The following is a 15,552-nucleotide window of genomic DNA, read 5'->3' as shown; positions in this document are numbered from 1 at the left end:
CAAAACACACAGCCAGGGCAACTAAGGAGTGGCTCCGTAAGAAGCATCTCAAGGTCCTGGAGTGGCCTAGCCAGTCTCCAGACCTGAACCCAATAGAAAATCTTTGGAGGGATCTGAAAGTCCGTATTGCCCAGCGACAGCCCCGAAACCTGAAGGATCTGGAGAAGGTCTGAATGGAGGAGTGGGCCAAAATCCCTGCTGCAGTGTGTGCAAACCTGGTCAAGAACTACAGGAAACATATGATCTCTGTAAGGTTTCTGTACCAAATATTAAGTTCTGCTTTTCTGATGTATCAAATACTTATGTCATGCAATAAAATGCAAATGAATTACTTAAAAATCATACAATGTGATTTTCTGGATTTTTGTTTTAGATTCCGTCTCTCACAGTTGAAGTGTACCTATGATAAAGAATTACAAACCTCTACATGCTTTGTAAGTAGGAAAACCTGCAAAATCGGCAGTGTATCATATACTTGTTCTCCCCACTGTAGATTAAATGTAAAAAATCCTCAGCAATTTCAATGTCAACAATGAAGAGGCGCCTCCTGAGTGGCATGGTAGTCTAAGGCACTGCGTCGCAGTGCTAGCTGGGCCACTAGAGATTTTGGGTTCGAGTCCAGGCTTGGTCGCAGGCGGCCGCGGCCGGGAGACACATGGGGTGGCGCACAATTGGCCAGGGATGTCCTTGTCCCATCGCGCACCAGCAACTCCTGTGGCGGGCTGGGCGCAGTGCACGCTGACACGGTCGCCAGGTGTACAGTATTTCCTCTGACACATTGGTGCAGCTGGCTTCCGGGTTAGGTGGGCATTGTGTCAAGACGCAATGCAGCTTGGTTGGGTTGTGTTTCGGAGGACGCCCAGCTCTCGCCTTTCTGTACAGGAGTTGCAGCGATGAGACAAGACTGTAACTACCAACTGGATACCATGAAATTGGCGAGGAAAAAGGGGTAACCATTTTTTATAATAACAATCATAATACAAATAAACAAACAATTATAAACTCTGAAGAGCCGACTCCAGGATGCTAGCCTTCTAGGCATAGTTCCTCTGTCCAGTGTCTGTGTTCTTTTTCCCATCTTAATCTTTTATTTTATTGGCCAGTCTGAGATATGGATTTTTCTTTGCAACTCAGCCTAGAAGGCCAGCATCCCAGAGTCGCCTCTTCACTTTTTCATTATGAGGTATTGTGTGGAGATTGATGAGGGAAAAAACAATTTAATTAATTTTAGAAAAAGGGTTACATTTACAAAAAAGGAGAAATTTAATATTTAAAGAGGAGTTGGAGAAGCCTATGCTGCCACCTACTGTAGTAACAGCAGAGGTGTAGGAATCCTGTTAAAACCTGTTAAGGATATGGCAGACATATGCCCCCTTTGGAGAGATTGGGTACCCCTAGTAAACTGAAAAAAAAATCTGTCAAAAATTGCTAATATATGCCAATTATTATTGGATAGAAAACACTCTAAAGATTCTAAAACCGTTGGAATTATGTCTGTAAGTATAGCAGAACTCACAGGGCAGGCATTCTTCCAAACTAGTTTTTGTGGCCATGAAAGTTGGAGCAACTTTGACGTCATGGCCCCCACCCTTCCCAACCAGTTATGATTCTGGGGAGACTTTCTATCTCTTCCGCTAGATGTCCTCTTTCAGTAGAGCTTTGAATCGTTCAAATCCCGCGAGAATTGACCCTATGGGAGTGAAATTAGTGCGTGCCACGAGAAAATAGGCTGTGCATAGGGGCGCGAATTGGTCCCAGCCATTCCTTTGTTCCAGCACTCAAGAGAAGGGCAGACGATGGCCGATTGAATTGAAGTTTGTTTTGCGTGTCTAAAACATCGTAAAGCTTGCTTCTGCACTTAGTTTGACCTGTTTAGTCGACATATAATATGTAATTTTGAAGTTTTGATGCGCAACTTTTCCGGACCAGAGGACGTTTTGGGTGCATTTCAGCTGATGTTATTAGCAGTAGCTAATACAAAGACGCAAGACTTGAAACCAAACGATGTATTGGGTAAGTATGAAGCCTTCCAGAACATTCTGAACGAAGACCATCGAAGGTAAGGGAATATTTATGCTTAAATCTGTGTTTCTGTTGACTCCAACATTTCGTAGAAATGTAGCTTGGAACTGAGCGCCGTCTCAGCATATTGAATAGTGTGCGATTTCTGTAACGTTAAAAATAAATCTAACAAAGCGGTTGCATAAAGAAGCAGTGTATCTTTCTAACTATATGTAGAACATGTATATTTAGTCAAAGTTTATGATGTCTATTTACGTTATCTTGCCGCGCTACCTAGATTTCCTGCGGGCATTTTTGAGTAATTTCTGAACGTGAACTCACTGTAAATGGACATTTATGGATATAAATGGCATATTATTGAAAAAAAAAAAAATGTACTGTGTAACATGTCATATTACTGTCATCTGATGAAGATTTTCAAAAGGTTAGTGAACGATTTATTTTTTAATCCTGCGTTTGTTGATTGCATGTTTTGGCTATTCAAATGAGCTGTGTCTGGTGGTGGTTTTACATATATATGTGCTATGTTTTCGCCGTAAAACATTTTAGAAATCTGACTTGCTGGCTAGATGAACAAGGTGTTTATCTTTCATTTGAGCTATTGGACTTGTTAATGTGTGGAGGTTAAATATTTTTAAGAATATTTTTGCGTTCCATGCGCCACCGTTTCAGCTGAACGTGGGAGGGTTGATTCCCAATTGGGAACCAATATCGTAGACAGGTTAAATAAGAATACATTGTTATACCCTTATATCCAAGCACATGGACCAAGAATGTTTTCTAATGTTGAATTGTACTTTACATGGTTAAAAATACACCTTGATTTCAATGTCTGTCCAACCAGCGGCAAATATGGTGTTTTTAGATAGAATTCAAGCTAACAGGAACTGTTATTTTAGCAGGTGACCTAAATCATATTTTGGATAAGATTGACAGGCGTAGTAATAAAAAAAAGGCAAAGTCAAACTTAAATGAATAATTCTTTATTGTCAGTTAACTGGATAGGTTCCAACAAACTTGATGCACCATAGCACACGTTTGTCAGGAGCAGGGGCAGTTCCGTTAGTTCTCTTATACAGTGGGGCAAAAAAGTATTTAGTCAGCCACCAATTGTGCAAGTTCTCCCACTTAAAAAGATGAGAGAGGCCTGCAATTTTCATCATAGGTACACTTCAACTATGACAGACAAAATTAGAAAAAAAATCCAGAAGATCACATTGTAGGATTTTTAATGAATTTATTTGCATATTATGGTGGAAAATAAGTATTTGGTCACCTACAAACAAGCAAGATTTCTGGCTCTCACAGACCTGTAACTTCTTCTTTAAGAGGCTCCTCTGTCCTCCACTCGTTACCTGTATTAATGGCACCTGTTTGAACTTGTTATCAGTATAAAAGACACCTGTCCACAACCTCAAACAGTCACACTCCAAAGTCCACTATGGCCAAGACCAAAGAGCTGTCAAAGGACACCAGAAACAAAATGGTAGACCTGCACCAGGCTGGGAAGACTGAATCTGCAATAGGTAAGCAGCTTGGTTTGAAGAAATCAACTGTGGGAGCAATTATTAAATAATAATAATTAAATTACAATTGGTGGCTGACTAAATATTTTTTTGCCCCACTGTGTACTGCTTACACTGAAGTTATATTTGCATGATTCATCTTATTAATTATTCATAATTAATTAATCGTTAACATTTGGTTCATGCATGTGACCGACCAATACTGGTTCATGCATGTGACAGACCAATACCTCACAAGGCTTCATCTCTCCAAGCTGAGACCTTGAAACTGAGATATCCTTTCGTTCTCAAAACAAAGTTCTGGGCGTGCTGCCAAATTGCAGATACTGATAGTGAAGATTTTTTCAATCAGTCACTTGCATTAACACAGAAATTGGTTATTAGAAAAAGCACAAACATAACATTTTCCATCACACTATCTTGGAAAACAATAATCCATGCTTTCTGGGAAAGTCTAAAAGTTATGAACTGAGCTAGAAAGTTGGCTGTCCGAACTATTACAATGTAAACTTACTTTCAATCTGTCTGTCTGCATATTTCAATACATGGCATATGGGGGTGTACTTAGATACCCAATGGGCTGGACAATTATTTTCTCATCTTGAATTTCTTTAAATAAAAAACGTGGAAATCAATCAATCCGCCCATTATTAACACAATGGAAAAATCGAATAATGTATTATTGAAATGTGGCAAACCTAGTCAGTTGCACAACTGAAATGTGTCTTCTGCTTTTAACCCAGGGTTTCGATCCAGCAACCTTTGGGTTACTGACCCAACGCTCTAACCACTAGGCTACCTGCATTCTGTAACACAACTAAATGTGGAAAAAGTCAATGGGTGTGAATACTTTCCTAAGGCATATTGTTTTTATAAAAATTGTTCAAGCTCAGTAAATTTGGTTGGGAATCATTTATGGACAGCAATATTCAAACCTTGTCTCTGATTTTCACGCTAGGACTGAGACTAGACCAATCAGGAACACTCAACACTTCTTGGAAAGCCTTTCTGGTGTGTCTTTGGCATAATTTGTCATTGTCTTACTGAAAAATAAAACTCTATACCAGGGTTAGGTTTTCAAAAGACTGAGTCAGATTTTTCTTAAACTTTTTACCTGGGCTTTGCTCCTTTCATATTTATTTTGATCCTGAGCAACTCCCTGCCGATGACAAGAATATCTATAACATGATGCTGCCACCACAATACTTGAAAATACAAAGGGGTTCACTCTGTATTGTATTGGATTTGACCCAAACCTGTAGTTTTTAATTTAGGCCAAAAAGTTAATTTATTTGGTGTGTTTTCTTGCAGTGATACTTAACAGCCTTGTTACAAACAGAATGGATGATTTGAAGAGGAATTTTTAACACAGGCTTATTTGTCATTACAGACCAGTAATATGGACCGAATGCAATGTTGTTGATCCCTTTATATAGTTGGGGCAATGTTATGGGTATGTTGTCACCACAGGGACTGGGGAGTTTGTTAGGATCAAAATAAATATGAAAAGAGCAAAGCCGAGGTAAAAAGAAAAAAACAACTCAGTCTTCTGAAAACCTAACCCTGGGATAGGGTTTTGTTTTTCTGCGGGACAATTACACAAATTGTAATGCAAAAAAAAACACAACAGAATGGCTTTGCAAGAGAGGTAGAGTGTTCCTGAATGTTCCAGTATAAATCCTGACTTAAAACTGCTTAAAAAAATCAAAGACAAGTTTTAAATATTGCTGTCCATCAATGATTTCCTTCCAAATATACTGAGCTTGAGCAATTCTGACCAAAAAAATTAGTTGGGGCATGGACTCTACAAGGTGTTGATAGCGTTCTACAGGGATGCTGGCCCATGTTGACTGCAATGCTTCCCATAGTTGTGTCAAGTTGGCTGGATGTCCTTTGGGTGGTGGACCGTTCTTGATACTGTCGTGTCTTTGGCATCATTAAAAGTGAAGACTGTTATTTTATCGAATCAATTCTCTATAATTATTATTACGTGATTAAACTAATCATGTAAATGTAATTAACTAGGAATTCGGGGCACCACGGAAAATCTTCAGATTACAAAGTTAGAATTTTCAGATTATAACTCTTCAGATATTTTCATATCTGATCAATTAGTCTTCTATTAATGAATTATTCTTTACCTCACGTCAGTCTCACTCCAAACGTCGTAAATAGTTGGTTATCTGCACGAACCCAGCCTTTATTATAAATCATCCATACACCAATTGGCTTAATCATTTATTTACTAACTAACTAAATAATCACAGAAATGCATAAACAAACAAACAGTAGATATTTGTTACTAACGAGGATAGGGAAGATTCTCTAGTGGGCTAAGCCGTTATGACGATGAATATAAATATATATTTACGCCATGTGTCGTTGTGATCTTCTCTGTTGGAATCGTCAGTCCGTCTGCTGGAGAGTCAGTTCATCTGAGTCTCTCTCTTTCTTTTGTTGTTAGAATGGATACTTCAGAGTACCATTCAAAAATGTTCTCATAGATAGATGTTTCGGCGGTTGTCGGTATTCTCATCCCAGGTTTACATAATTTCTAGCTGCAGACTATTAATTAGTATCTAAGATTTGCTCTTATTCTGTAGGGATTTATAGTCTCAGAGTTGAACCATTTCCAGCTGTGTAGCAAATGCTCCACGTGGACTAGTTTTTTAGTTTTGGTAATCAAACCTGTGCCCCCTCAGCTTACACCGAGGAATGCGTGGTCTAAACTATTTGCAATCACAGCTCACGCTGTGGGTTTTCTCAGTCTGAAGAGGATTTTCTTAGGAGGGGCTTTTATTCGTAACAATAGGAAAGGCGGTTCTATGATGCCAGATCATGTCGGTGCTCACAGGGGCGGGCAATTGACTTAGTTAAACTTTAAAGGGAATACAATTATCTCACATTAAAGGTTTAACATCACATTACATCATTTCACAAATAGTTGAATCTTTACTCATTCATTATATACAATAATTAGATGCAAACCTTATAACTGAGGAACCTGTGTAAACAGAGTTAGGGTAATGTGGCTGTATTATCTTTCATGAGGTCACAAATAATGAAACAAAATGGACCGGGTCGTAGCTGGCTTCTCCACCGACCGTTTACACATTCTCCAAAATATGGATATTATTCCATTCTCAAATTCTGGAATGTACTAGAATGGCTGGAGTTCCTTTGTTCTACTGTGAAACTCTCTCTCCATATTGCATGGCCAGGGGGAGAGAGTCTCCGCCGGGAATTTACGACCTGAGATAACAGAACCTGGATGTAGGAGAGAGTGAGAGAGGGGGAAGCCACGATCTATACCCAGAAAGGGCCACGTCATGACAATACACATGGGAAACTGTTGAGCGTGAAAAACTCAGCAGCGTTGCAGTTCTTGACACAAACCAGTGCGCCTGGCACCTACTACCATTCACCATTCAAATATTTTTTCTAGCCCATTCACCCTCTTAATGACACACATACACAATCCATGTCTCAATTGTATCAAGGCTTAAAAATCCTTCTTTAACCTGTCTCCTCCCCTTCATCTACACTGATTGAAGTGGATATAAAAAGTGACATCAATAAGGGATCATAGCTTTCACCTGGATTCACCTGGTCATTGGTCATGGAAAGAGCAGATTTTCATAATACTTTGTACACCAAGTGTATTTTGCCCTAAGAGTTGTGCAAAGTTGGTAGAATCTTATTGAAAATGATTCACAGCTGCAATGGCTGCCAGAGATGTTTCCACCAAGTATTAACTCTGGAGTGTGAAGACATACGCAATCAAGACATCTTAAATTTTTTATTTGTTAATTATTTTGGTAAATGTTCTATAACTTTCTTTTACTTTGAAAATGTGGAGTAGGTTGTGTAGATCTGTAAGGGGGGAAAATTATATTGAATTCCTTTTTAGATTTAATTTTAAGGCAGCAAAAAGTTGAAGACTTGTGTAGACTATTATATTGTTACATTATTATTTTGCCTATTTAGTGTTGTAGATTACACTGTAATGAAAAGCACAATATACGAATGAAATTTATAATTATTTGCTCATCTAGTAGGCATAGTAACTGTTAAGCCTGGTTCTGGATCTGTGATATCTGTATAGCCAACTCCTATGGCAGTTGTTGGCTATACAGCAAAACAGATCTGGGACCAGACTATAACTTTTTAGGTAAATAAGGGGATTTATTGAGGTTCATATTCCTCTTAGATGAGGAAATATGCACTTTGTAGCCAGTTTATTTGGGTCAGACCCTTTGCCTCCAGAACAGCCTGAATTATTTGGGACATGGAAACTCAAGCAGTATCAAGAGACCAGGAAAATATTCCCTAAGCCATTACACCACCACCCTGTACCGTTGACACCAGGCAGGATGAGGCCATGGACTCCACCAGCCTGTACCGTTGACACCGGGCCATGGACACCAAATCCATCAGCATTTATTTTTTTATTTTACCTTTATTTAACCAGGCAAGTCAGTTAAGAACAAATTCTTATTTTCAATGACGGCCTAGGAACAGGGGCAGAACGACAGATTTGTACCTTGTCAGCTCGGGGATTTGAACTTGCAACCTTCCGGTTACTAGCCCAATGCTCTAACCACTAGGCTACCCTGCCACCCCATGATGCAACAGGAACCAGGATTCGTGTTTGTTTTTCCACTCCTCCATTGTCAAGTGTTGATGACTGCATGCCCACAAGAGCAGCAGCTTCTTATTTTTAGCTGAAAGGAGTGGAACCCGGTGTGGTCGTCTGCTGCAATAGCCCCACCATGACAAGGACTGATAAGTTGTGCTTTCCAAGATGCTGTTCTGCACACCACTGTTGCACTGTGCCGTTATTTGCCATTTGTGGCCCGCCTATTAGCTTGCACGATTCTTGCCTTTCTCCTTCGACCTCCCATCAATAAGCTGTTTTCGTCCACATGACTGCCACTGACTGGATTTTTTTTTGTTTGTCGCACCATTCTCGGTAAAACCTAGACACTGAAATATATTCTCAGTATTTTCAATGGGAAACAAGAACCATGGGAGTGTTTGCTTAATGCATTGAGGAAGCTTGTGATGATAATATATATAGTACTAGTCAAAAGTTTTATTATAGTCCCACTAAATTATGGTCCCACTAAGCGCAAACCAGATGGGATGGTGTATGGCTGCAGAATGCTATGGTAGCCATGCTGGTTAAGTGTGCCTTGAATTCTAAATAAATCACTGAAAGTGTCACCAGTAAAGCACCCTCACACCTCCTCCTCCTGGGAGGGAACCACACATGCGGACATCATCTGTTCAGCGTCTCACAAAGACACGGCGGACTGATTTTCACCAGTCTAATATCCATTGCTCGTGTTTCTTGGCCAAAGCAAGTCTCTTCTTCTTATAGGTCTCCTTTAGTGGTGGTTTCTTTGCATCAATTTGATCATGAAGGCCTGATTCACGCAGTCTCCTCTGAACAATTGATGTTTAGATGTGTCTGTTACTTGAACTCTGTGAAGCATTTTTTGGGGGCTGCAGTTGCTGAGGCTGGTAACTCTAATGTACTTATGCCCTGCAGCAGAGCTAACTCTGGGTCTTCCTTTCCTGTGGTGGTCCTCGTGAGAGCCAGTTTCATCATAGCGCTTGGTAGTTTTTGTGACTGCACTTGAAGAAACTTTTAAAGTTCTTGAAATGTTCCCGATTGACTGACCTTCATGTTTTAAAGTAATGATGGACTGTCGTTTCTCTTTGCTTATTTGAGATGTTCTTGCCATAATAAGGACTTGGTATTTTACCAAATTACCAAATCTTCTGTATAGCACCCCTACCTTGTGACAACACAATTGATTGGCTCAAACGCATTAAGAAGTAAAGAAATTCCACTACTTAACTTTTAACAAGGCACACCTGTTAATTGAAATGCATTGCATGTGACTACCTCATGAAGCTGGCTGAGAGAATGCCAAGAGTGTGTAAAGCTGTCATCAAGGCAAAGGGTGGCTACTTTGAAGAATCTGAAATATAAAATATTGTTGTTTAACACTTATTTGGTTACCACATAATTCCATATGTGTTATTACATAGTTTTGATGTCTTCACTATTATTCTACAATGTAGAAAATAGTAAAAAATAAATTAAAGCCCTTGAATGAGTAGGTGTGTCCAAACTTTTGACTGGTACATGGCCCGCCAATTTGGATTTATCGCCTTAATAAACAGTGAATGGATTGTTGCCTTACATTGCTAACACCACCATGCTATATCAATATAAGATATTGTACCTTCATCTAATAATCAAGGATGAATGTTGCTTGTCACTTGTCATTAGCTGTAGAACATTTCTGCTTTAATGTACTGTATAGGTCTTATTTACTATGAAATTAATATTTATCGATAATTTCCAATCATCCCTATGGTTGTTGTTGTTTTGCAGGGTGCGACCAGTGGGCAGTACTAGTGAAGGAGACATAGACTTTGACAGGATGAAGCAGGTAGAAATCTCATTTCAAAACTGTAAAACATATTGGACGGATCAGTGTGGCATTCTTCAATCGTTAATGGAATAAAAGTATTGTGAAAGAAGCAGAAAATGTCAACTGTATTTTTTATCCCCACAGGAAATCTTGGAGGAAGTTGTACGTGAATTGCAGAAGGTGAAAGATGAGATCATTAATGGTAGGTGATACAAAGTGTTTATGCATGTTGTTATTGAAAAGGCTTGCCAGCATCAGTGAGCAATTTACCTGCAAACTGACTAAGGTCCTTCCTATTCATGTTCTATACACTTAATGTAGTTCGATTCAGTTTTTCCGTTACGGCGAACGAAGGTATCCTAATTAATTATGTCCTAAGATGATGCTAGGCATACAGTTCATCTATTTACTTCTTCATAGAAAATTAAATTTTTCTTTTAAATAGATGAAGGTTCAGTGATAATGCCGTCCTCCAGTACCCATTCTCTACAGAACACACACACACACGCACACGTGATTTTCTCAGTTTTGTGTTCTCTTTCAGCCATTAGACAAGAAATTGGTCGAATCCATACATCATAATATCTGGACAGTGGGACATGCAGGAAGTATGAAGGATAAGATCTGCTCGGAAGAAATGTTCTCAACGTTTCTGTGATGATATGAAACATTGCTGTGACGCTGCAGAAAAGTTGAGCCAACATTGTGTCTGCTGTGCAGAACAGAGGGATGAAAAAAAGTGAGAATGAAACGGAGAATGAGAGATAAAATAATGGTTAAATGAAGAAAGGATGTACGGACGGAAGGATGCACGGACGCTTGCACCGTTTTCCGTTTTTTCCTTTCCGTGCAGTTACAGACTCAGTTCAGTTTGCAGGTTTCTGCTCTGTCTGTTCTAAGTCTTACAAAAGGAAATATTTTTGTTTTCTACGTTTGTACTGTTTTATTATTTAAAAAAACTGTGATTATTTTATTATTTGTAATATTATATATAGAGACAGACAACTGTTGTTCTACATTGGCGGGTCCTGGAGGAAACTTGCACACCATTTACATCAGCCTTTTATATTTTATATGATTTACTTTATCCTAGGGTGTTTGACCAGCACATATGGCACATACTGTGCTTTAGTCACCTGACCTCGGCAGTTTTTAAAAAGCTTTTTATTTATTTACCAGTAACAGGGCAGTGTTCATTAGGCACCAAACAGAAGATAACTGACTGAACCAGGGAGGGACTACCTGGACATGTCCAATAAGAAACACTCATTTTTGTTGTACGTTGCTAAAGGTTTTCATTTGTGGATCGTTCACAAAAAAAGTATCCAAAACTGTAAATTCACCATCTAAGTTTTCCCAATATAGATCAAATTATCCATAGGCTATCCCTATGAAACCCAAAGTAACTATACAGTATGTGTATATGATTTGTTCCTGTGTTTTACCATGCATGAATCTGATCTTTATTAATTTTTTAATTGTTTTTTTTTTAAAAGTGGTATGTTTACAATGGTGGTTTGTTTTTGTGAATGTCCTCCTTGCTATTTAAGGTTGAACTTGAATTTGATATGTGAAAATAGAGCCAGTTGCTCTTGCAAAATGAAAATAATACATACATCAGTGCAACAATTATTTGTGATGATAGGAAAATGCTTATTTGAGGAAAATATTTGATTGAATACCGGTTGTGACATTATGTTAACTTTGACTAAGTTCTGAATAAAATTTCAAAACTGAAAGTAAATTAATTTAAACAAAACAATAGACCTGTCTACAGTATAGAGTGGTGTGTTTTATTTATACATCGTTATGACATAGAAAAAGACACTGAGGCCTAGATTCAATCAAATCAAGCGTTAACCGAACAGAACCGACACACGCATAGCTGATGTTTTGGCAGTGTCGGAGGTGGAACTGCGTTGGAGCTGACAAATAGGTAAGCAGCTGCTGTTGATCATTGTCACAAAGCCACACTCATGCTAGAAGTTCAGAACGAGAAAGTGTAGGCTATATAGAAATAATGATGCAAAATTAAATGAAATATTGAGAAATTCTATAAACCTAATCGAGGTGTAGATTACATCTCACATTCCAGTGTTCAAAATTCTAAACAAGGCTGCATGGAATTTATCTTAATGCAACTCCATGTAGCCAATGGCAATGTCTGCTTTAGGAATAATGCTCGGAGCCGCTTGTGGATTTGACAGCTCTGACGCAGTTCCACCTCGAACACCGCCAAAGCAATTGCTATGCGAATGACGGCTAAAGCGGATCTGATTAAATAGAGCCCTGAATCTACAACTAGTACTTACAGTGTAGGCAATACAAAACCTGACTGATATAGAAGTTATGTAATTTTATTATGAAAACAGTTCTCGTAAATAAATATCAGTTACATAGCATTACACATGTATATGCACACACAGAATCATCTCACCTTAAATAAAAAATAATCAAATTAAATAGCTAAATTCAACACTGTTGAACATTGTCAGCAATATTTAATATTTCTCTTCTTGAATGAAAAATATATTCTGTGGGGAGCGTCAAACAGTTTCACTGAAGAAAGCTCCTCTTACTGCAAGGTAAGTTTCAATGCTCATTTCATCTCTGCACTGTACTGCACGCTCATGGTGAATAAACATAAATACAATAGATTGAAATAGCTTGTTATCCTTTGTATTGAATGTATAGGGTCTTATTTTATATTCCTATCTAACTGATAGAGCCAGTTGATTAGCTATTGCTTGTCCCTTTATTCTAAAATTATTGGTCACTCATTTGAACAAGTCATCAGCCAATCAGAATTGAATGGTTCTGACTCTTCTCTTGTTCTTGTGCCCATGGATTTTAGTGGTGGACAGTCTATCACTCGATTTGTGCTTCTCAAACCAGAGTTGAGCTCCTTTGACCTGTCAGAAACAAATATTTCAGTATTACAATCAGTAGCACTGGATGTTGAGGTGTTTTTGTGGCACCTACTCACTCCTGTTTGACAAGCTCATATTCCCGCTTGATCCTGGCGTATGGACTTAAGCTACCATCAAGGACAAAGTCCGACAACACCCGGGTCCTGGAAGTGTGCTGTGGTAGGGAGTCAGAGAACTCTGCTGCTATCTTCTTCACCTACCACAGATAACAATTAGTTAGAGGGTGCTCTGTCGGCATGAGGAGCCAACATAAGAATTTCTGACTCACTGCAACATGTTAGTTCATAATTTGATGTTGATAATGACATATTCCTAGTAGCATAACATGAAATATCACTAGGGCGTGTCATTTACAAGGAGAATACTGTGCACAAAATCATCTTTCCAAAAACTGACAAAACTACCTTGAGGGGCACACATTTTATGAAGACAAATTAAAACAAAGACAGTCGACTTTGGAGTTCATGTTTGTAGAGGTTAAGTGTCAAATGATTATATTTGTCATTCTTGGGCAGATACACCTATAGATAATGAGTTACAAATTCAGGCCAATCTTTCAATCAATATTTGCAGTTCCAATGGCTTTTGTCTGCTATCTGATGCTTCTCCCACTGGCGACATTTAGAGCGTTATCTTTCAGACAGACATCTGCAACCAGCAATCGTTTCCCTGAGCCACAACTAATCAAGTAGGCCACATATACAGTGCCTAAAGAAAGTATTCATACCCCTTGACTTTTTCCACATTTTGTTGTTTGAATTGAAAATGGATCAAATTAATTTTACACACAATACTCCATAATGAAAAAGTTAAGATTTTTTTTTTTTGAAATGTTTGCAAATATATTGAAATTTTATACAGAAATATCTAATTTACCTAAGTATTCACACCCCTGAGACAATACTTTGTAGAAGCACATTTGGCAATGATTACAGCTGTGAGTCTTTCTAGGTAAGTCTCTAAGAGCTGTCCACACCTGGATTGTACAACATTTTATCCATTATTCTTTTCAAAATTCTTCAAGCTCCATCAAATTGGTTGTTGATCATTGCTAGACAACCATTTTAAGGTCTTTCCATTGATTTTCAAATATATTTAAGTAAAAACTGTAACTCGGCCACTCAAGAACGTTCACAGTCTTCTTGGTAAGCAGCGCCAGTGTAGATTTGGCCTTGTGTTTAAGATTATTGTCATGCTCCCAGTGTGTAGTGTTTTTCCTCTATGATTTTGCCTGTGCTTAGCTTCATTCGGTTTCTTTTTTATCTTGAAAAACTCCACAGTCCTTAACGATTACAAGCATACCTATAACATGATGCAGCAACCACTATGCTTGAAAATATGGAGCGTGGTACTCAGAAATTTGTTGTATTGGATTTGCCCCAAACATAACATCTTGTATTCAGGACAAAAAGTGAATTGCTTTCCCACAGTATTTCCTTTTCACTCTGTGAAATGTGACAGGGGGATACCTAGTGAATGCATTCAACTGAAATGTGTCTTCCACATTTAACCCAACCCCTCTGAATCAGAGTTGCAAGGGGCTGCCATAATCGACATCCACATCTTCAGCGCCCACGGAACAACAGATGTTTTACCTTGTCAGCTTGGGGATTCGATTAAATTCGGTTACTGGCCCAATAGTCTAACCACTATGCTACCCGCTGGTTAGGTTAGTATTGTAGAGTAAGTACAAGTTGTTGAGCCATCCTCAGTTTTCTCCTATTACAACCATTAAACTCTGTAACTATATTAATATAACCATTGACCTCATGGTGAAATCCCTGAGCGATTTCCTTCCTCTCCTGCAACTGAGTTAGGAAGGACGCCTGTAAATTTGTAGTGGCGGGGTGTATTGATACACCATTCAAAGTGTCATTTATTTCTACGCATCTACCAACACGTGCCCTTCTTTGGGAGACTTTGGAAAACCTCCTTGGTGTTTGTGGTTGAATCTTTTTTTGAAATTCACTGCTTGACTGAAGGACCTTATAGATAATTGTATGTGTGGGGGTACAGAGATGAGGATGTCATTCAAAAATCATTATTATTGCACACAGAGTGAGTCTACACAACTCATGTGACTTGTTAAGCAAATATTTACTTACTGAACTTATTTAGGCTTGCCATAACAAAGGGGTTGAATAGTTACATTTTAAAACCGTGGACAGATGGCAGCATTCGCCAATACTGAAAGCGCGAACCACAGCAAGGTGACTGGGAATATGGTTGAATACAAACAGTGCAGTTTTGCCCTCCGTAAGGCAATCAAACAGGAAAAATGTCAGTACAGAGACAAAGTGGAGTCGCAATTTAACGGCTCAGACATGAGACGTATGTGGCAGAGACTTCAGACAATCACAGATTATAAAGGTAAAACCAGCCACGGCACAGACACGGGGTCTTGCTCCCGGACAAGCTCAACACCGCCAGCTTTAAGGATAACAGTGCCGCCAACTCCCGAGGACTGTGGGCTCTCGTGCTCCATGGCTGACTTGAGTAAGACATTTAAGTGCATTAACCCTTGCAATGCTGCCGGCCCAGATGGCATCCATAGCCACGTCCTCAAAGCATGCACAGACCAGCTGGCTGGATTGTTTACGGACATATTCAATCTCTCCCTATACC

General features: G+C 38.9%; 1 protein-coding gene across 7 annotated transcripts in view; it reads left to right on the top strand.

Moving 5' to 3' along the window:
* LOC110505211 (ena/VASP-like protein) overlaps positions 1-11,776 on the top strand; it is a 65,630-nt gene extending 53,854 nt beyond the window's left edge. For 5 of the 7 annotated variants that reach the window (XM_090220415.1, XM_021584289.3, XM_090220414.1 and 2 more), the window contains 3 exons: positions 9,958-10,015; positions 10,142-10,199; positions 10,542-11,776. In XM_090220415.1, the coding sequence (XP_090076541.1) occupies positions 9,958-10,015; positions 10,142-10,199; positions 10,542-10,579 (154 nt within the window). In that variant the 3' untranslated portion in view covers positions 10,580-11,776. Of the gene's footprint in view, positions 1-1,952; positions 2,015-9,957; positions 10,016-10,141; positions 10,200-10,541 lie in introns of those variants that run through there. The other 2 variants (XM_090220412.1, XM_090220413.1) reach the window with 1 other exon arrangement.
* The last annotated feature ends 3,776 nt before the right edge of the window (positions 11,777-15,552 follow it).

Source organism: Oncorhynchus mykiss, chromosome 25 (genome assembly GCF_057628025.1).
Source record: "Oncorhynchus mykiss isolate SJ-2025 chromosome 25, ASM5762802v1, whole genome shotgun sequence".
NCBI classification, from domain to species: domain Eukaryota; kingdom Metazoa; phylum Chordata; class Actinopteri; order Salmoniformes; family Salmonidae; genus Oncorhynchus; species Oncorhynchus mykiss.
This window is presented reverse-complemented; position numbering and strand designations above follow the sequence as displayed.